The sequence below is a fragment of the Zonotrichia albicollis genome, chromosome 5 (assembly GCF_047830755.1).
Source record: "Zonotrichia albicollis isolate bZonAlb1 chromosome 5, bZonAlb1.hap1, whole genome shotgun sequence".
Lineage (NCBI taxonomy): Eukaryota > Metazoa > Chordata > Aves > Passeriformes > Passerellidae > Zonotrichia > Zonotrichia albicollis.
The window spans coordinates 20630772-20652741 of NC_133823.1; the positions used below are offsets into that span (position 1 = coordinate 20630772).

Sequence of the window (21970 nt, forward strand, 5' to 3'; positions counted from 1 at the left end):
CCCGGCCCGGGCACGGCCTGTGCCCACAAGGGGTGACAAGGGCCCTGTCATGCTGGCCGGCCCAGGGTGCCTCCCACACCCGAACATCTTGTTCCCCAGCTGGAAGAGAAGAGAGCAGCCCGGAGCCGTGTTTAGGGTGGAATTTTCTGCTTTATGCATCTGTTACAAAGGACAAAACCGTAAAAGCCTCGTACAATAGATGCGTGTGCAAAACAGGTGCTTTACAGGACTGCTCCTGGGTCATGTCCTTTGAGTATTAGGAGGACACTGGGAAAGTGACACTTCTGAGCAGCTTGTCACCTCCCTCACCTGCTGTGCTAACAGAAACCACCGTCAAGAAACAACAGGGTTTTCACAAATAAGACTACTTGCTCGAGGACATCTTGGACTAAGCTTAAATAAGCTGCTCAACCTGATGGACAAGTCTCCCACCTTTGCTGCCAATTTAACTTAAAAGCATCCAGTCACTACCTCAAATTACACCATTTTGGTTTTTTGCCTGTAGGCAAAGAAACAATATATTACTGCTTTCATTTTCTTGTTCTTACCCACTAAAGAAGCAGTAACCAACCCAATTTCCAGAGATTATCAATTTGCTACTCCCATAACAACTGGGTCGAACACAACAAGAACTGTCACTGTCAAAAACACTAGTCGTAGCACTTTAAATTTCTGACACTGTCAAGAAGTGAGGTCTCACTTTTAACAGAACACCACTGTTAAAAGTGTTCTGTAAAACCTGTGAAGTAAACATATTTCACTTTAACCTGAGACATCAAGCCATGTTAAATTCACTGGATGCAACTTTCTTCCACAGAAATCAGTGCTTGATTCCCACCTGACGTGAAGTTATCTAGCCCATCTAAGCTATATTTTCCCTTAAATCTGCTGCCTAAGAGACAGACTATTTTTCTCCTACAAAAATGCTAAAAATAGACTACTTTTCAAACCACTATAAATTTTCTTACCAACTAGATACCACTTTTAGAGGAATTCCACACCCACCAGGAAAGCATATCTGCTAATTTCAGCTGCCACACTGCAAACTGACCATATACTAACATGTGCTCTCCCTCAGCTGCAAACACCTGTTTATTTTAAGAAGAGTCGTCACTGTGTTTCCAAAACCAGCTGCCCTATCAGCTCCTTGGCATCCTGCATGCTGGAGGAGATCTCAGAACCATCTTCTGCCACATGGGTACCAATCAAGAACATCTTCCTCTCGTCCCCAATATCAGACAGAGCCAGAGCATCGTGAATATCAGTGATGCAATATGCACCTTCGAGGTCCTGTTACACAAAAATAAAATAACCCTATTAGTTGCAAGAAGTAGTGGCACCATTCCTACTTTGAGCCTCTGCTTTTGTCCAGGAGGGAAAGAGTTTCAAAGGCTCTGGGGCATCATTCTTTTGTACCTTTTATGAGGTCACTTCCCATGTCCTAAAATGCCTTGGGGAAAAGAGTTAATTTCTAACCTATCTTCTTCCTGAATATGGGTACAGTTGTTTCTATTTTTTACACCAATTCCACTGTTTCTGATATCTATGTAAGCCCACCTGCACAAGGCAGACAAAAGCACTGGTGGCCCAAGACCCCAGGTGCCCAGCAAAGATTTACAAGAATAGGGCAAATATACAACAGTCATGCCCTGCCTGCCTTCTCAGCCACCAGTGTTTCTGATGCATTTGAGGCTTATGAAGCCCACGCCTGCACTTGTGTTCAAGAGCAACAGAAATGACTACTACTAATGGGCCTCAGTTACGAGAAATTTAGGAGATAACAATGTAGAGCATACTGAGCACGCAACCTTCATAAAAGAGAATCTGTGATTAAAACCCTTGGGCTCTTCTGTCATCTGATTGTACCAGAGGTCCAACTCTTTTCAGAGGTACACCACCACTTACTTCCACAAAGATCTTAGGAGGAAGCACTGTCTTGTGAGGAAAGCTGCTCTTTCTCTCAGATTTCAGAAGCAGCCTTAGGAGCAACCAACCAGACAGTCTGAAGGCAAACAACAGTGCTTCACTCTTTAGCTGCTCCTAGGTGAAGTGGTACTTCTAGGCAGATACTCAGAACAGAAACCTAACTTCACATCTAACTGTGGTCTTCCCTGAAGCTCCCAAACCCTGCAACTGTACAGCAGTTTCCACCCACAGCTCTGATTGCATCTTCACCAAGCACAGGACCTGCATCTTGCAGATCCAAAACAACCTCAGATTATTTTGTTTTGTGGTCAACAGGTGTGTCAGAAAGACTCCCAGCCGTGTGCTCTCCTTAAAGGCATGAAGCCTCTTTTGAAAGGCTTTGTTGCTGTTTCCAAAGTTGCTGCCAGCCCAAGCTGTGGCAGCAGCAGGGAACTCTTACCTGCTTGTTGGCCAGAACTACCACAGGCAGGGTGGAGTTGTTCTGGATGAGCTGATGAAGCAGCTGTTTCGCCACAGGCAGTCGGGCATGATCGGCCGAGTCCACGACATAGACCAGCAACAGCACTTTGGGCAAGTACATGTTCCAGTATGAGCGCAGAGATTCACTGCCCCCGACTGGAAGAGAAGACAGCAGCACAGGATTCACCAAGTAATTCAACAGCACTGCTCTCAGAGGTGCAGACAGCAGGCCCTGGGCTGAAAACCCAAGGTATTTAGATTACCAAAACCTCAGAGTATTTGAGCTACTGTACGTGAGACTGAAAACAGCTTTATTTTCCCTAGTCAGGTCCCAGGAAGGCATATGTGTATGCTCTGGGGGAAAAAAAATCTTCCCATTTTAAGCTCTTATTTTGAGAGGATTCTGGGTTCAGTTTCTTTACAGCTGTTTTCTGCCTTGTTGGTTCTTGATCTCAAGCAAGTAAGAGAGTAGAAAACAGTTCAGTGTCCACAAACACCAAATGTCCCCATACAGACTATCTCCCAATGCCCATCTCGTTTTAGGACAAAGCAGGTGTACAATTTCCAGAGGAGAAATTTAGCTCTGAGGTGTGGAGGGCTCTCATTGTATTTGTATAACACTAAGAACTAGCTCAAAACTCCCACAGTTTTGTCAATGACCAAAGGTACTTAAGGAACAGACAAAAATCTAGTCCCAGCAGACTCTTCAGGCAACCCTCTGAAGTATCTTCACACAACATCCATTTCTCCATGAGCTCTTCTCTGCTGGATACAGAGGAAAGCAGTTCACCTTCAAAACTAGGTCTTAAAATAATTCTCTGGTGAAACTGTAGGCAGCAAGGTGATTGAGATTGTTGCTCCCATCTGGGGACAAAGAATTCAGTAGGTTGTTGAGTTTAATAGAAGGAATAACTATCAGTATATTAAGTATTTCAGATTTGTTTTCAGGTCTCTAGGTGGTCTTCAGGCACATTGCAGGACCACTCACTCAAAGAGTACTGAGGTGCTCAAAAGGCATGTGTGAGTCTCTCAAAAGCAGCAAGTTTACAAAGCAATAATATCTGGGGTTCCCTATCACAGGAGCTCTTTTCAAAATTGTCTGACTATACAGCCATCTTTTATTGCCCTCTTTGACTGTTCTGTGTCAAAACAATTTTGCGTTCACTTAAGTCAAAAGAGTTCAGTAGTTTCAAGAATATGGAAAGGGAAGTAACATTTCCCACTAGAGCATGCCTGCCTCTTCAAGTGGCCCAACGTACCTGGAAGCAGAACTGCAAGTCTGCCACTGTGGAAAGGAGGCAGAGGGCTGTGACTGACATGTAATGTTTGGGACAGAAGCCCGATTCTGTACTGTGATACTGCAGGGGCTCAGCACTGCTCCCTTTTTTAAGTGTATTCATGCACAGCATAACCCAGGGGTCAGCAATCTCACAGAGAACATTTTTTTCCCCAAACTTGTAGGAACTCAGGAGAAGGCAGGAGCTCCTACCACCTGCAGAGGACAAGATACCATCCAATTATCTGTATGCTGGTACAAAGAAAAAGAACAGTCTTCCACCTTTCTAAGCCAGCAAAATAAAACCCCTGCTGTTTGCTGATCACCTTGTGCCGTGCGATCACAGCACAGGCTGCTAACCCCTGGACTAGGCAATGGTACAGAGTGGGTAAGTAACCAGATTAGAGAGCCATGCATGGATTTACCTGGCTGAAACTGGCCTGAGACATTGCATTTCCCATGGGTCAGATCGCAGCCATCACATCTCAGGCACTACCAACCTGGACCAGAGAGGGAAGGACGACTCAGAAACAACAGGTTCTGCTGTGGTGTGTGCAGTGCTGGGCCTAGACCATCCCCAGGCAGGAGAAGAGGCACTGTGGGTTTCTCTGGGCTCAGACAGGCAAAGCACACCCCTGTAGGAGACACCCTCTTACATACCAGCTGAGGGGCACAGATGGCAAGCATCCCTCTAAAGACAATTTCCCCAAACCACTGCAGAGACTGCTGTGGTAGTAAGATTGGGAATGGAACTTTGTCTAAGCAGCCTCATCCCCACACCCCAAAAACTTACCTTGGAACAGTACAACTCCTTCAGACCTGCTAAAGGTACAGAGGCATCTATGGGCTGTCTGCCAACTGAGCCAGTTGAGCACTGGTACAGCACAGTGCAGAAACAGCAGGAATCAATGAGCAGCTCCTGCCTCCACAGAAGGCAGGCACTGATGAGGCTGGATGTCAGCCTCTCTGTACCGGGGAGTGACCTCACCCCAGCGCCTCCACCTTTCCCATCAGCTAGCTGCACCTCAAACAGCTGTGATGCACCAAAGGCGTCACAGGAGGTGCCCTCTGCAGGCACAGACAATAACCAAAAATCAGAGCTAACAACAGTACAGAAATTTTAACAAAATGCTACAGACATTCAAAAGACTATTTAAAGACTAGAAAATACCACTTCTGAGGCTTTTGAACAGAAAGGGCACAAAGTTTTTCTCTTCCCCCTCTCTTCTTTCACTTATTATTTATTCCTCTCTAACTCTTGCCCTTTGCCAGGCAGGAGCACCAAGGAGAAGCAGTACAAGAGCTATGGACCATAACACAGGGCTTACTGGGGAAACCTCTTCTGGTTTCACCCAATCAGGCTTATTACCCATCTCTCTCTGGGAGTAGAATTCCCAGGATGTCAGGGTTGAATGAAAACTGATCTCTAACACCATTGTGTCTTCTCCTTCAAAGAGGCTGAGTAGGAAAGCAGAATCTCCAAGGGGAAAACAATCACAGCTTCACATTATCGAAGCAGGCATCTGGGGACGTTGAGCTAATAAAATAGGTGCCTGGCCCTACGGCACAAAACAGGAACTTCTAATCAATACTAAAACAGGTTCACTCACTCTCCAGAAACTCCATCTGGGACTCTTCGGTGTTGATGCAGATGGCATTGAAGCCCTCGGTGGGAGCCATGCTGCGCTTGACGTGGTTAGTTGCCAGGGAGTGGAGAATGCTCGTCTTCCCAGCCCCATCCAGGCCCAGCACCAGGATCTGCTTACCGTGTCCTTTACCCTGCAAAGCGAGGGCAGCACACTTACCCGGGCAGCCGGGGCAAGAGCAAAGCTTAGCAGGGCTGGGGGAAAGAAGGGGACTGAACAAGGGGCCTGGAGGGCACGGCAAAAGCCCCCTCGCGGTGAGGAAGCTGAAGATGCCCGCGGGGCCCCGGCGGCACAAGTGCCCGGCCGCAGCGATGGGGGATCCCTGGGGCACCGGCCGGCCCCGGGAGCAGGGAAGCGAGGCAGGAAAGCGGGGAGAGCGGCCGCGGCCCGGCCACCGCCCCGCCGCGGCTCCGGGCGCCGCCGGGGCCGAGGTCGCGGTGGCCCGAGACGGGCGGAGCGGCGCAGCCACAGCGGGAGGCCCCGGGCGGCCCAGCGGGGTTCCCCGAGCCCGCGGCCTCGCCCGCCGCCCCGACGCGGCCCCGGTACCTGATCGGCGGCGGCAGCGGCGGCTGCAGAGCGTGCGGGCAGCGATACCGCGCTCCGCCGGCGGGCCCAGGCCCGGAACACCGCGACCGTGCCGCCCGCCACGGCCAGCGCCGTCCCGCAGAGCGCAGCGGCCCGCAGGCGGGGGTCCATCGCCGCTCCGGCCGCGGGCACCGGACACCGCGCACCCGCACCGCGCACGGAGAGCGCCCCCGCAGCCCCCGCCGCCAGCCGGGCACCCAGCGCCGGGCTGGGAACACGCCAGTGGCGGAGAGACAGAGAACGAGCCCTGCCGCGGGCGGTTCTCGCTGGTACGGGAAGGCCACGGGTTCCGCACACCTGCTGCTGCACCCCCCGCTCCCACCCCCGCGGGATTTGCTCCTAGCTTGTTCTGCCCAGCTCCGGCGCAGCAGTCAGGACACTGGCCAGGTACCCGGGACAGGGCTCCAGCAATCACGAGTTAGCCTTTCCATCAGGCCAGAGCTTGTGCTAGGTTTCACCAGAAAAGACACCTGAAGAACAGAGCTGCATTCTCTTCCGGTATCTCCCCTCCAAACACGGGACTGCTGCAGGACAGTGGTCTCTCTACTGTAGCCATCAGCTGCTATCTAAGTGGGGACACATCGCCCAGCGAAATAATTTAAAACAACATTCTTTGTTCAGCACTCAGTTGGTTTCTTTCTCTATGCTCTGTTTGTCTCTTTCAGACAACACACTTTCAGCCCTCTTCTCAGATACTCCCACTGTACAGGCAAGGTAAAAAAAAATGGATTCTGCATAGTAGATTTTTACTGCCAGGAGACTCAGTTGTTTTTTCTTAAGCCACAGTAACATGTCCCTTAGTCCCTACCTTTTAAGGCCTTTGCTTTAAATTCTTTCTGAGACAGAAGCTTTTGCGTTTTGGGCTGACATCTGACAACCCTCTCCAAGGCACATTTCTACCCACTGACAGTCCGTGTCTGGAAAAATGTTTTGGCTACATTCATCAAACCAGAATTTTCAAGACCTGTGTTGAGAGATAGTAGTTTAGCATGAGTAAATTTTCAGCAGCATGAGATACATAGTTATATTTCTGTATGATTTAGTATGCTGTTTGCTTAGCTTTACTTGCTCAGGATGAGTAGCTGGATTTGCTGAAGCCTCAGGCTGCAAACCATGAACTTATACCTCCATAGCTGAAATTAGTTTTCCTAGTAATTTTCCCTAGTAGCTGGCGTATTGTTTTGTCTTTAGTACAAGAAATATATTGATAGCACACTATTGTTTTCGTTGTTGATAAATGTGTTTATCCTAACTCCTGGGCTTTTTTTGGTTCCCCTACTCTGCCAGCAAGCAGGTGCATCAGAAGATAAGGAGACAACTGTCAGCAAAGCTGCAACTTCACAAGAACCATCAACAGCCTTCCTGCATGGACACAGAGAAACACCTGAGTAAGGTGGTAAAGATCCAGATCAGAAATAACCATTGGGCCAAGAGGCATGCAAGGTGCATGCAGGATGGGCACTTAGTCTCAAAGGTATAATTTCTTGAGTTCCTTTGTTCTGGGTCCCTCTCCAGAGTCACTGAGCTTAAGCTGACCTGCTGCTGTACCACTCCATTTTCATAAACCCAGCACCTAAGACTTGTAGGAATGTAGGGTCAAGGCCAAAGGAGGAAGAAGCACACCTCAGACAATCACACTCATTCTGCTCACCTTTGTTTTGCCAAGCCCTTTAGAATAAGGCAGCTGGCCTGCAGAAAGTGGGAAGCTGAATCTGCTGCCATACACTTCACCATGCTTTCTCCTAACAGTCTTGTTATCCCCCTTCAGCCTATCTTATCCTGTATTACAAAGCCCAGATGTTGTTTTCTAAGATGCTTTGTGCCTTTGCTCTTTGGTGGTCAATGACTGACTGACATAAAAGACAGAGCTTGCATCACGCATAGATAAATCTGCCAAAAGCCTAAACTGACATATGCAAGAGGAGCATGAAACTACATTAAGAAATTCATGATTATCTCATATCTGTTAAATGTCTGGTAACACAGAAACAGATTTATTCTTAGGGGCTTTCTTTGACTTTGATGGCAACAACCTAAGTCACAGTGAGGGCAAATGTGAGGAAGAGAACATGGTGAGCAGACAGATCATGGCATCTATACCAGCCCATCTCCCCCCAGACCATTGACAGGCAGGACAGAGATCCAGATTCCAAGAGTCTTTCGCCAGCATTTGCTTTTGACCTTTATTCTGCAACCAGCATCACGTATTGAAGGAGGGACATTACACATCCTGCTTTTTACCACCCTCCTTTAGCCCCTTTCTTCTTTTTCTGCTGCTGCTTCTTCTTGGTGGCTGGAGCACCCGCGGGTTTTTGGTGCCTGGGAGGGATGACGTTACTCGCAGCCGATACAGCTGCCCCGCTGCCGGGCCGAGGGGAGGTAGGTGGGCTGCTGGCAGTTCTACTGGCGTCCCTGCAGGAAGGCAAGGGAAAAACACACCGTGTGGGTTCACAACCACCTGCAAGATGTGGTACTAGTGCAGTGAGCTGACAGTGAAAAGCAGCAGCTGCCCCATTAGGTAGCAAGCATTATGTATAAGAGGGCACTCATGCAAGGAGAGGCTTCAACATACAGAAGGAGCTGGTGGAGGATGGGAACATGTCTCAAAGGGCAGCAATCACCTTCTAACTGATGTTCACTAGATGGCGTAAGTTACTGACAATGAAAGCAAGGCTAATTTTTGAATAGATGTGTGACAGCTCATGCAACATGCAAGAAGCCTTTCAAGTCCCACTCCTAGGCAGTGCAAATCCAGCATCCTTCCTCTCAGATGCTAGTTAAGACACCATCTTGCTGTCAGGCTTCATACATAATGGTAATTCTTGATTCCAGTTCAAATAATCAGTGTCAGCTTAGAAGGAAGTACAGTGTTTTCTCAAATCATGGCTAATGGTTCTACAGCTGCCAAAAGACTTGAAAGCAAATTGCTCAAGAGAAAGCATGCAAAATTAATCTCATTGCCAAAGGAGAAGTGCATTGAAAGACTATGAGAATTTTAATTTGCACCTCGGCTCCTTCAAGCATGCCTATCCTATCACACTGGTTTTCAGGAACCTATAGGGATCTCCAGGGAGAGCACCTGGTAGCAGGTTCAAGCGGCAAAGGACGATGTCACTTGTGCTGCCCACAGTTGATATGGTGACAGAGCTGCAGCAGAGCAGCACAAACACAGCCCTCCCAGTTGCCCAGGAGTGAATCCCCCTATCAATCCTTGCAAAATGGGTACTTACAGTTCAGAGCCAGTTGTGGTTGAACCCTGAGTCCCCTTGCCAACCTGATCCTTCTTCTTGCCCTTCTTCCGTCCACGGTAGTAGGACCGCTCTCGCATTGGAAGCCACCGCTCAGGGTCAGGAGTCACCTTGGGGTCGTAGTTCTTGGGCAGCTTTCCTGCAGAACATCCAGTGCCAGGAAATGAGATTGGGGTCAACAACCAGAGGCATCACCAAGGGACACGCTTGGGATGTCAGTAGCAATGGCATGGCAGCACCAAGAGACCAGCAACTGCATCACCCTATCAGGGTGTTGTTCTCACAACATCTGAGCAAAAAATGCCCCAACCAACCAGGCTATCATAAAGATCCAGGTTTCCAGAGACACAGTCTTAGCAAAGGGTTCTAGCACCCAAGGACCTAGAGGCCAGCTATTTGGAGAAAGAATCTGGAGAACTCTCTGGAGCTGTGCTGTTTTAACAGCTAGGAAATACAACTTACCCTTCTTTTTTTTCTTCTTTTTCTTCACTTCCCCTTGTCTGAAAGGAAAACAAGACATTGTGACACAGCAGAGACAGAGCAGACAAGTCAACTGAAAACTAGCTCTGGAAGAAGCTAAACCATTCCCTTGGTCTGCTGCTATATAAAGCTCCTTGCAGTCAAATAACAGGCTCCCTTTCCACCAGCTTGCCTTCTACAGCAATACCTTTACCACACCAGGTATGGTTCTTGAACCACCCCAAAGAAGGATGCACCAGAGCTACAGCAATAAAATTAAATAAAAAAATACAGCAGCCTGCTTTACCCTTGCTCCTTCTGCTGGTTCTCTCCAGTGAGTTTCGCAGCTTTCTTCCGAACATAGGTTGCTCCATGGGAGTTCTCCAGCGCGTCAACATCTACTTTCAGTGACATGGTGTCTGAGGAAGGCAAGTGTTTGCTAAGACTGCAGGGAAGAGTTCAGGGATGCAAACCAGCGAGCATAAAAACCCATGTTCTTCCAGACAGCAAGAGGCAACCTCAGCTTAAATAAATTCTATCTGTTAACAATGCCTAGACAGGCCTATGGGGCTATTTCCATCTCTCTCACTAGCTTCTTATACAAGTTGGGATGAGCTGCTTAATCACCATCTGCCTCATTTTTCCCTCTTTAATACAGGGAACAGCTTCCTGTGAAAGCAGCTCAGGTGACAAAAGCAGTATGTGAATGAGATAGTGGGTAAGCAAGAGCTTTGCCATATTGTATCAGTCCTGCATTACTACGACAGGTTAAAGATTCCGACAGAAGAGATGCGGGTGCTCTTGTTTTTGGTTCCACCTTGTCTTATTAATTCTCAAAGTGGAGGAGACCAAAGATTAAAGGGTCCTGAGATATCACAGTAATGAAGCCAATTAGAGAAATAATGTAGCTCAGACTTGACCTGGATATGTAGCTGTTCCAGAGAGGTTCCTTGCCTTTCTTTGAGTAAGAGTGGGTCTGAAGTCCCCACACAGCTGAAAATCCAAGGAAGGAATACCCAAACACCTCTTTCACCACCATTAAAAGGATACACTTTAGCTTTTTCAGGGTCAACCAGGGAATAGGCAGAGATGAGCTGTGCCAGAGTATGCACATCTTTTGGGTTTTGCCTTTTTAGAGGAAAAAAAGAAAACAAAACAAAACAGAAAAGGACCAAGTTACCAATGTTACTCATCTCAAAGACTGGTAACACCACACAGTGCTTGCTGCTGCAGCACATTTGCAATCTGTGGGGACAGGCATGTTAGTATGTGGTCTCCTCCAGAGCACACCACCAAACAACACTGGTGTGGATTAAGGGAGGTACAGACAATTTCACAGTATCATGAAGCAGGCAATAGAAGAGGAAAAACCCAGTAGCAAAGGCAAGTTAACACTCCCCCCAATAAAAGATCCCATTAAGTGCACAACTGAAACTAAAACCTGGACATCCACGTTTATGTAGCACTAGAAAAAACTCTGTTCCAGTCCCCAAAGAAATGTTCACTGCACACAGAGGCTTCTGGGTAAGTCCACCAGTGAGCATCAACTATAGATCAAATGAATTATCTCCCCTTCTTTCAAAATACAGCCTTGCATTGAAGCCCTTGGGCAAAGGCAACTCTACAGGACAGCTACTAGTCAGTCAAAATTGTCAGACACTGCCTGCCACCAGACAGCTTGCAGAGGACTCTGGGCAGAGACCTGCAGCTCAGCAACCACCCTACTCACTTCCAGAGCTCCTCCAAGTCGCTGATTGCTTCCTTCTTCCTGCCATGCTTTAGTTTGAAGTTGGCAGCTTCCCTTATCAGTGACAAATGCACAGGAGACTTTGGCTGAAAGATACAGCAGTCATGATTAGTTCCTTACTATCACAGTGTGGAGCCCAGCTGTAGCTGCTTTAATGCACCTGAGGCTTGGCCAAGGAGAACTAAGTTAGCATCCTGTCATGCAGAAAGCAGACCACCTTTGCACTCTGGGAAGTGAAACAGAACTGCATGGGACAAGGCAGCTTGCTGCTCCACCATATTCTCCTATCAGGGAGAAGTCCTGATTGCTACATTTAGGCATCCATTGATGCCACCCTCCTAATCTGACAGAAGCTGCTGCTCCCTATTCATAACACATATAAAATATTATTGATAAATGCTCACAAAACAGGAGCTCACGTGTCTCCAAATCCCCAATTGGATAACTGCTGGGGCTATGCATCAACAGGAAAAGCTTAATTGGACTTGCTAAAAAATCCAGGACAGGTTCTTGCACATAACTCCTCTGGTCTGACTTGCCTGGTGCTGCTGATACCACTGGATAGCCTGTGTGAAGACTTCAATTGCACTGTCAATATCCTCTTCGTGACTGTACATTGTCACCAACGCAGACACCTGCAAACATTCAAGAGCAGTAAATAGCACATCTTCATGCAAATTGTCTACAGCCAGAGTCTCAGCAGTTAAACAATGGGATTTCCCAAAAGCAGATTTCCCAAAAACTTAAGATTGCATTCACAGAAGGAATCGTCCTGTCTTGACACTTTATTTGCTTATCACAGAACTCAGTTTCATTAGAAAACCTTTTTCATCCCCCATTCTCTACCTCAAGAGCTATGAAAAAAGAAATCAGCACTGAAGAGATTATAAGGATACTGTCCATTTGCTGACATCCCAGTCACAAGTAGAGGTGACCCAGGGCAAAGAGCTGTTATTAAGGAGCTGCCCCTATAAATTATTTTGATTATTCACACTTACAATTGGAACAGATCCAACTGTCAGCTCCTGTTCAAGATGCTTATGCTGAACATGTGAGCACTTACAAGGCCATCAGGCTTTTCTGAATAGCAGGTGTGGATAAGCATGCAGGTCAGGGTAATGCTGCAGGGAGGGAACACAGCACTTTCCCCCAAGGCCTGCTGTCCTAAAGCTGCTTCTAAAACGTCCCAACAGTACCTACCAGCAACCAGCAGTTGCTCCAGTCATGTTATGCAAGTAAATCCAGGCAACATGCAAGACTGAGAGATTACCAGGGAGTGAGAAAATAGGCAGAGAGCATCCCTCTGACAGGCAGAGTACTTCTGTGACTATGTTCAGGCTACCTGAAGCAAGTTATAATACCACTTTTGTCCAAGACAAGGAAGATGGGCTCAGAATCCCTGCAGACACTCAAGTCAAATGGCAGCCACGGGGAAGAGGCAAAAAGGAGCAAGCAGGGCAAAGCTCTCCTGCAAGGGAAAAACCTTACACAGTTCAGATGGAGTTTTGCTTACCATACCAGGCTTGTGCTGCAGTTCTTCTATGCTCCTCAGGATCATGCAGGCTTTGGTGACACTGCCTAGAAGAAAGAAAAGGAAGAACACACTCTGAATAGCATCTCAACACCTGATCCCACCAGTGAAAGGTAAACAATGGGGACAGAACAATTCCCCTTCTCACATCTCCCACACTGCAGGAGTTAAGGACAGAACTCCACACAATGGACCCTTCTGCTCTTGTCACATCCTGCAAGGGTTCAGGAGCAAGCTTTGGCTACCAGGGAGTTCTCGTCAGGCTCGAGTCTGTGCTGCCTGACTGCATACAGGAATGGTACCATTATGGAGCCTCACACTGCTCCCAAAATTATCCAGCCCCAGAGGAGATTCAGCATTTCACAGAGACTGTGGGCACTTCTGCCAGCAATCTGTGGAGCCAATGTATCCAGACATTAGCTATCAGCATTATCCTGCCATAGCTAAATATATGTATTACCTGACTGAAAGTACCTCTACACTGCACCCCTGTCATAACAGTGACTGCAGCAAAGCTTGCCCTGAAGTCTGGTTTTCTTACCCCTTGTACCCTTGTCAAGTGCAGACACTTCCCAACAAAGGAGGACACTAGATACCTTGAGCAATTTTTAGCTGTGCCATCGTCAGCTTGATCTCAGCTGCATTGGCAGGGTGCTGGTCTGCAAAGTCCTGAGAGTAAGAAGAAACAACAATTCAACTTGTGTGTGGGCACCAGGCTGCTGCTTTGGTGAATCACATGTCATGCTCAGTCACAGCAGGCTGGCAAGAGCCAAAGAAAGCTTTCCAGCACAGGCAGGTTTCAGCACACAGCAGAGAAGGACCCCCAAGTGTGCCCTTTCAGATTTCTGGCACAGGCCACTCAATCAATCCAAAGAAGGGTGTTGCAAACTGCTTGTAAGCAGAGCTGCAAAGCCTACTGCTTACCCCAGAATCTACTACAGCTTCATAAGCATAAAAATCAGAGGTGTAAGGGAACTATTTCCCTTTAAAAGCAGAATTGTTCAATTGGGTGTGAAGGCTTTCCAGCAGCATTAAACGAAATCAAAATAAGGAGTCAAGATAACCATGGAAATTTAAACCAAACAAAACAAACTACGGGAAAACAGCACAGGAAAACACAACACACAGGTTTAGATGGTGCTTGGCCAACTTTCTCTTAACCTACCTGCAGAAGCCCTACGGCCTTAGCATGCTGCTTCTCACGGCACAGCTGGGCTGCCTGGATAAGCACAGGGAGCAGGTGCTCGGGGCTCTGGGACTGCAGGCTTGCTGACAGCTTGCGGCACTGATCTGCCTGCAGTGGAAGAGAGAACACACTTTTCTCACCTCTGTGAGCACCTCACACAGGGCTAAGAAACCAACAGGATCTAAGAAGAGATACTAGTGGTGACTCCCCTGAAATGAGTACATAGAACCAAGAGGTCCTTTTAGCACCCCTTCAGACACATTTAAGAATCCCCACATCCCTTTTGTCCTCTAGGTATCTCCACACCATCCTCACTACAGCAATACCCAAGACAGTTGTGCTTTTAGGGATGATTTTATTTTTCTACTCACTGATGTGCCTAAACCTAGAGGTCCTATCTTCTGAAATAGAACAGCTGCATCTCCGTTTTTTCCCAGTCAAACTCACATGGATTAAATCCATAGCTACTTACTGCAGATCAGTTTCCCCTACCTGGTTTGTGTACATTGCAAGCAAAGCTTTGTTGAATTCAATCGCCTGGAGCTGCTTCTTGGAGAGTTTATGCTCAACTCCTTCTGCATTGGTCAGCTTCACCTTTTTCTTTGAATCAAAGACATTTTGGTCCTGTGGAAATCACACATCATGAGAAGATTTCGCTACATTCCTTGAAGAAGTAAAGGTCCCTGGGTCTGCAATTTAACTACAGTTTAAGAAAACATCTTTACTGATTATCTTCCTTCTCTCCAGAGAAGCAGAGAAGCAAGCTGACTAACCACAATGAAAGTGTCAAGGTAATTCTATACCTTGTTAATTGTGATGATATTATTTGCAATGACAGCAAGGAGTCCTACATCTGTTGGCCTGCAGATAAGGAAAGTAGAAAGCATACTGTTACTGAACAGCAGTCTCTCACAGATGGAAGGCTGAGCATTTGATTTTAAAAAAATCCCTTACTTCAACTTGATTATTTGATTGTAGAGCTGTAGAGCATCCTCTGTACGCCCCTGCAGTTGCATGATATAAGCCATCTGACCATGAATAATAGCCAGTTCAGCCTCAATGTCTTCTTCTGTCACATCCTGAATGAAAATCAAAGCAAAAAGTTAAAAGCTGCTATCTCACCTCTCTTCCAGCTTCAGCATTCTGCTGGCAAACATCCCTGGGCAGTATTAGCAGCAAAGTATCCCAGCAACTACAGATGAAGGTTGTACCCACAGCACAAACAGAAGCATATTTGAGTTAAACTAGGAGAAAAGAAAGCTTCACCTACTCCAGCTAGAACCTGAAGTTTACCTTAACTTGTACATTCAGTCTGCCATTCTGCAACAACTGGTTACAAATTCCTTGTTTGTCACCACCCACTCAGCACGTTCATCCCTAGCAGGGCTAGGTCACAGGGAGGTTTCAGACAACCTGCACCCTTCTACCTGCACCAGAACTCTGCAAGGAGCACAGCAGCAAACAGCCTGTGGTGTCAGCTGCCCGCCTGCAACAGCCATGATGGCTGCCCCAGCCTCACAAGCTGGTACCAGCAGAGCAGCCCTGGCTCTGCTCTGGCTCTCTGCACTTTGGGACTGCACCCTCGCTGCCCCTGCTGCAAAGCAAACACTCTCCAGAACCACATCGGGAACTTACCGAGTCCTCTGACAGTGACTGGCGGCACAGCTCTGCAAGGAAAAACATTGAAAAACACAATTTAGAAATCTTTAGGGTGAAAAAAACCAGGCAAGAAGCATGAGGGAACATAGAACCTTTCCATGTATCCCTGAAACTCCTGCAGCACTACAAGGGCACAGCAGATTACCAGGCTGATGATGGATGGGACTAAGCATGAGAGAGCAGACTATGTGAAGCAGAAAAACAATCAAAGGCACAGAAGATACTGTCCCTCCCAGACACTAATTTTCTCTCCTGACCAAAATTCCTTAGACCTCGCTCCTGATTTTTCCCACAGGGATCAGCTGCAACTGCTCACCAGTTAAGCACTGCAAGCCTGCAATATTCAGCTTACAACACCCTTTATGGGACAGCAATTCTGTAAGTTTTCAGTACCCATACTAGTCACTTCACTTTCTCACACTTCACCAGAGTATCACTTGTTTGCCCTCCAAAGGACTACTATCAAAGGACATAGGCTCAAATTACACATGCTTATCAGTTGTATGGGACACTTGTTAGTCTTCATCAAAACTGGGACAGAACTGACCTATTTATCTGTAAGAGCAATTAGATCAGACAGAACTAGTCCTTCCTAGTTCTCCCCCCAGATTTTTTTTAAACATGCAAAATCCCTCTTTAACTCCATTGAAAAAAAATCCTCTTTGCTAAAAAGCTCATTTACTGGCTTATACTAATTCATACCATGAAGTACCTTGAACTTTTATAGCGTGTACTTAAATACATACTCATACCAACAAAATTTCACCTCATGTTTATGAGATTAAATTCACATCTACTTCCTGCTTCAAAAAAATGCACGAAGTTATTGAATACAAATCAGTGGGCTGTAGGAGAGCCAGGACATGCTGCATGGCTCTGGAAAAGAGTCCCAGAGGAACACTTGTCCAAAAACACCAGCTTCACAACAAATCCTGCTGCTGATCAGTTTTTAAATTCTCAAAACCTCTTTTCCTCTGATTTGTGCATCAGAGTGCAAATAACTGCTTCTACTACACAAAGCTTCCCTCTCACCTCACCAGGCTTTTACCTTCTGCTTTTTGTAGCTTTTTCATTGCTTCATTCAGCTTCCCTTGCCCAATCAATGCACATGCACTGTTATAACACAGCTCATAGGTAGCTTCTCGAAGGCCTAAATCCTCCTAGCATGAAAAATAAATATAACATTGCATAAACACCAACAGATTTAACAGGCAACACACACAAACCAGAGTTTTCCTGTACATTCAAACTAATCCTTGAAATAAATTTATGAAGCAAATTTAACAGGGCACACACCTGGCAAGTAAGCTGCAGCACAAAAGATCTTTTCTCACACTGCACAAAGTCAGAGGCAACTGACAAGGCAGCAGGGAGACTCCAGCCTGAACCTGGGGACTACTTAGGCTTGTGCAAAAGGGCAAATAAGAACTGCTGCTCTAGAGAATTAGAAAGTGAATCCACAGCATTGAAAAGAAAGCTGAGCATGCTGTGTGCACCTCCAAGGACAAGGATTTCTAAACAAATGTGAACATTACAGTCTTCATTGTTCATTAACAAAAATATTCCCAAGCATGGCTGGGGGATCATAAGAACTAGCTTTAACCCTGAGCAAAAGGGTAATGAGAGAGAAAAGTGCTAGTCACCACAGGTGTTCTGCTAATACAGGTTCAGAAAGGTCTACTTCCTGCTCTGCTGTGACATCTAAAGTACAGGCTCTCTAAAGATCAAAGGTGAAGTGTAATTCATAAATAATAACAGCATTTATTCCTCCATACAGGGAAAACCACTACATGATCTTCAACATACTCAGAAATCTTTACAAGACAGGAACACCTTTGTGTCCTGTTCAGTATCCACGATTCCAGTACAATTTGTATCCTCTATTCCTTGGCTCTCACTCTTGCACCCAAAGACATACATACTCACTTACTGGCACCACTTTCTCCCATGTGCTTTGTGCTGCCACAACAGCAGAGAGGTTGGTTTTTCTCTCCTCCTCATACTCATCCTGGGAGTTGCGGATGAGATCCCTGTACGCAGCCAGACAATCGTCGTAACGCTCCAGCCTGTACAACTGAGAAAGGAAAGAGATTAGCCTTCAGAACAGGATTTTCCTGTGCATGCTGGTAACTACAGCCTCCTTCCTCCCTCCCCATGGACTGGGGGCAGTAGAGCATCATATGTTTTAAGCTGAACATTACTAACATTTGCATCTACCTTTAAGGGCAAGCTATATAGACTACACTTGCAAGGACTCAAGCAATGACACCAGATACCTGCACAAAAATGACACAGCTCCTACTCCTAAAACAGCTTCTTTAAAAGCAGCAGTTTACTCAGTTTTGTCCTCAAACAGCCTTCTTCCAAATTAGATCGCCTCTCTAAGAAAGAAATTAAATGAATGGTCTTTCATGCAGCTGAGAGAAGACAGCCAATTCTTCACAAAACTGTTCTGATCAACCAGGAAAAAAAGAAGAGGAAAAAGCATAACTTCTTTTCCGCATCACTTTTAATGCCTGAGACATCAGGTCCCACAAACCATTCCTGAACAGGTATCTAATGCAAACAGATGGCTGAACCACAAACAAATCCCATCAGATCTCTTCCTTCCTCAACCAGGTGGCTAATACCAGGCCAGACCCAGGAAGGGAGCAGAAGTCACAAATGTATTGCTTTGGTTCTGTGGGAATAAGATGACAACCCTGCCTCCAGAAAGAGGCAACTGAAGCTTCACAGAAGTCTGAGCAGTTGGAACCATACCTGTCCTTACCTTCAAGCCAGAGAAGGAAATTCTGTCCCCATACCTGTCCCCCATTAGAGGAGGGACAAGGCATCCAGCATATGAAACTCCCACCAGGAAGAAAAGCTTGTAATTACCACTTGTCCATAAAGCTCCTTCAGTTTGTCTGTCTGCTGACTGGCACTCTGAATGGTCTTGAGAGCACTTTCAATACGGTTCAACCTGTATTCACAGTAGGCCTTCTCAAAGGCAATAACATCACTGCAAGGACAAGACAAAGGCTGACAGCCAGCACTAGAGTTTCCATTCAACAGCATTCAATCACATATAACCAGCCCTAATTAGGCACAGATTGCTACATAACCAAAAATCCAAACACGTGATCACAGATTACTGGATTATGTATCTGTTCAGCACTGAAAGTATCTCCTATCTACTTGGTGTTCAACAGAGAAAGCATATCAAAACTTCATCCAAAAACAAAAGGTTCCTTTTTAATGGCATTTCCACACACATGGTATTCCAAATCCTCTCTACTCCAGGCCGCCTACTAATTATGCTAATCAAATGCTAAAAGGTAAAACAATAGCAAACTTCATTCCCTGACATTTTCTTAAAGGAAAGGCATTACATTGCAATGAAACATTGTTACTGCAAACTTCTAAAGACAATTGACTCACAGAGAGAGAGGAAAAGTATAAAACAGAGTCCACTTACAGGCTGATACCAAGACAAAGGTAACATTAACATATTTTGAAATATGATTGCAGCAGAACTGTAGCAAAAGGGTTTGCTTTTGCAAACATAAATAGGCTTCAAAGCAAGCTCACACCAGGAGGGAAGCACTCTCAAAGAATCTGAGCCTTGAAAGCTATGTTTCACCTAACCCCTGAGTTACCATTTAAGCCAAAGGACAATAATCAGCAAGTCCTTTAGTTCATGCCTGGGGCCATTTATTATTAGCTTTACTTTGCCTATTTAAAATTATCTCGATTCAACTGAGTATTAAGGGAGTTTGAAAATTAATGTAATTTAGAATGAAATCAAAGTAGCCTCAGTGCAGGATAGGAAAACTTCAAGACAGACCAAGAACCACCATTCTCCTTGCTCTGCAGGACACAGACACACAGTAGAATGAGCTGAAAGAAGTTATAGGAAGAACTCTGAAACCAGTTGAATATAAAAAAAAAAAATGCTTCTCCTTACCATATAATAAAATAGTAAGCTAAAAAATTTGAATTAAGCCCCTTTTGTCCCAGGAAAGAAGGAACTGGTGAACAGGGTAATTACATGTTATTCAGATGCAAGCAAAAAACAAAGGTATGTTTCATCATACTGATAACTTCAACACACCTTTCTGGGAACTTCATTAATAAGAACAGCATCTGAAACACAAAAGTTTTGCTGCCAGCCACTTCTTGGGTAGCACTTTTCATCCTTGTCATTGCACAAAGAGCATCCTTATGAGGAACAAAATTAGAATCTTAAGGACACAAATGAGAAGCTTGACTTGTTTTCAAACACAATTTGTCTCCAGGGTCCTGGTTTTGAGAGGATGCACAAAGGGCTTGCACCACCCCAAAAGCTGAGGCAGCTCCTTCAGGCTGGCAAAGCAAAGGACCCCAAGGAGCTGTATGATGAGAGAGCCAAGCAAAGCCAACAGCTTGCTGCCACCAACAAAGGCTTCTCCCTTCTCACTTCCCTCCCAGAGAGATCTGTCCCCTTCCCTTGTACCAGCCACGCTACCCAGCCACATCTACAAGCAGAATCAGCATGTGAAGGTGGCTGAAAACTCAGGGACAATCCCTTCAACACTAACAGCAAGGTGTTAGACTGCCTCAAACTCAACCAGACCCTGTCTCATCCCTCCCATAAATAAGTGTGTCACCAACCCCAATGTCACTGAGCATATCCTGCTCTTTATTTTGCTGCCTTATTAGTCCTCTCCACTGAAGCTGCAGCAGCTTCTCAAGGACTCAGGAGTTTTGTGAAGCACAGCACGACACAACTCACCTTGTTAACACTTTAGTGTGGGTATTGATTACACCAAGGGCTTCCTTGAAGTTCCCATTCTGGATAAGACACACTACTTTACACTGAAGTGCTGTCACGTCGTCTTTGTTGATCTGCAGTACTGGAGGAGAAACCACTTTCAACACAGTGATCCAACTCAAACACAGCCAGGCTTTGTAAGAGACTCACATTACTATAGCTGCAAAAACCCATCCTAGAGAGTGGCCACATCAACTTAAAGCATCCTGGCATGGCTTGCTTTGGCCGGGATCATGAAACAAACCCCACCAGGATAAAAGAACCCAATACAGACCCTGAACTTACCAGAAGCATGCACTGTGCTAACGTGTCTGGAAGAGAGCTGCACCAAAGAGGCTACACAGGCCTGGGCAGACCTTTCCTTGACATTTCACTTCAGGCAAAGACCACAGTGCCAAGGCCCCAGTGCCACGTAAAGCACACTCAGGAAGGAAAACAGCTGGTACAGAAGAACGGTGTGGCTCTTGACAGGGAGTCACTTTACATGCTAAAACTTTCTGCCAGTGGATGACAGTGAACGAGGACTAGAAGGACTAGAAGAGAGGTATGGGTTTTGCTATTTGATTTTTTCAGGGATGCCAGCTTTTCCAGGACAGGAGATGAATCCCTACTGCCTACCAGCAGCAAAGACAGAACTTACAACAACAACGTGCCTGATACTGCAATCTCCTTTTGGATGCCTAGCCACCAAAACAACACATCTCAACGTGAACTCTCCGTTTCGAGCAAGTTGTAGTTAGTCCATACGCACACCACCCCTCCTCCAGTTCCCGGGGGAAAAGCCCTCCTTCCTCCAATGACCAAAACGGAAGCAAAACCCACGAGTAACTCCGAGGGCTTAACCCAGAGCAAGGGATGCGTGCTGCAACACAAGGACCCGATGGTCACGGTACAGCAGCGGAGCCTGGGCCCCGGCCGCCCCTCTTCCCCCTAGCCTAACACAGTAAGATCCTCGCAGCCTTTGCCCGCGGCCCCGCTCCCGGCATGAACCCTACGGATGGACAGCATCGCTCCCCGCCGCACCGCACCGACCCTCCGCAAGGCCAACGCGCCCGGGCAGAGACCCCAGACCCGCGGCGTGGGGAACAGCACTGCCGCCGCACTCACTCTTATTGACGGACTTGAGTGCGCGGGCGAAGTCGCCGTTCTGGCCGCAGCGATTCACCTCGCTCCACAGCCCCGCCGCCGCCGCCGCCCCCGCGGCCGCCGCCATCTTGGCACCGGGAGCAGACACACGTCGCGGGGGCGGTGCCGCGCCGGAAGCGGAAGGGCCGAGCGGGGCCCCGCCCCCGGCGAGAGCACGTGCCTTTCCGGCGGCCCCGCCCTGCCCGGTACCGGCGCTGGGCCGGTGCGCGGTGAGCGCCTCAGGGCCCGCAGGTTCCCGCTGTTGCCGGCAGGGGGGTAACGGGGCCAGCCGGGCTCCGCACCCGGGCAGCCCTGGCGGTGCGTACAGACT

General features: G+C 47.0%; 2 protein-coding genes and 1 long non-coding RNA gene across 6 annotated transcripts; 1 reads left to right on the forward strand and 2 right to left on the reverse strand.

Moving 5' to 3' along the window:
- Nucleotides 1–108: 108 nt before the first annotated feature.
- On the reverse strand, nucleotides 109–6374 carry ARL9 (ARF like GTPase 9). 4 transcript variants are annotated; one of them, XM_014265444.3, is made up of 5 exons: nucleotides 6284–6374; nucleotides 5272–5440; nucleotides 4162–4296; nucleotides 2366–2541; nucleotides 109–1290 (listed from the first exon to the last, which is right to left on the reverse strand). In XM_014265444.3, exons 2-5 carry the CDS (start codon nucleotides 5339–5341, stop codon nucleotides 1111–1113), a joined length of 561 nt encoding a protein of 186 aa, XP_014120919.2. In that variant the 5' UTR covers nucleotides 5342–5440; nucleotides 6284–6374; the 3' UTR covers nucleotides 109–1110. The 4 variants fall into 4 exon arrangements, with proteins under 4 accessions (XP_014120919.2, XP_026647802.1, XP_005484691.1 ...); XM_026792001.2 differs by lacking the exon at nucleotides 6284–6374 and adding an exon at nucleotides 5854–6149; XM_005484634.4 differs by lacking the exons at nucleotides 4162–4296; nucleotides 6284–6374 and adding an exon at nucleotides 5854–6149 and having other exon boundaries at nucleotides 111–1290.
- Nucleotides 6236–9715, forward strand: LOC141729139 (uncharacterized). The gene is made up of 3 exons (XR_012580392.1): nucleotides 6236–6606; nucleotides 7180–7366; nucleotides 9648–9715. It is a non-coding gene; the product is annotated as an uncharacterized LOC141729139 (long non-coding RNA).
- Nucleotides 8048–21785, reverse strand: SRP72 (signal recognition particle 72). Its single transcript, XM_074540961.1, has 19 exons — nucleotides 21622–21785; nucleotides 20476–20596; nucleotides 18600–18723; nucleotides 17653–17796; nucleotides 16771–16882; nucleotides 15699–15730; nucleotides 15018–15142; nucleotides 14867–14924; nucleotides 14556–14687; nucleotides 14043–14171; nucleotides 13474–13546; nucleotides 12860–12924; nucleotides 11886–11981; nucleotides 11329–11432; nucleotides 10650–10727; nucleotides 9907–10044; nucleotides 9603–9640; nucleotides 9123–9279; nucleotides 8048–8304 (listed from the first exon to the last, which is right to left on the reverse strand). Exons 1-19 carry the CDS (start codon nucleotides 21725–21727, stop codon nucleotides 8130–8132), a joined length of 2007 nt encoding a protein of 668 aa, XP_074397062.1. The 5' UTR covers nucleotides 21728–21785; the 3' UTR covers nucleotides 8048–8129.
- Between the last annotated feature and the right edge of the window lie 185 nt (nucleotides 21786–21970).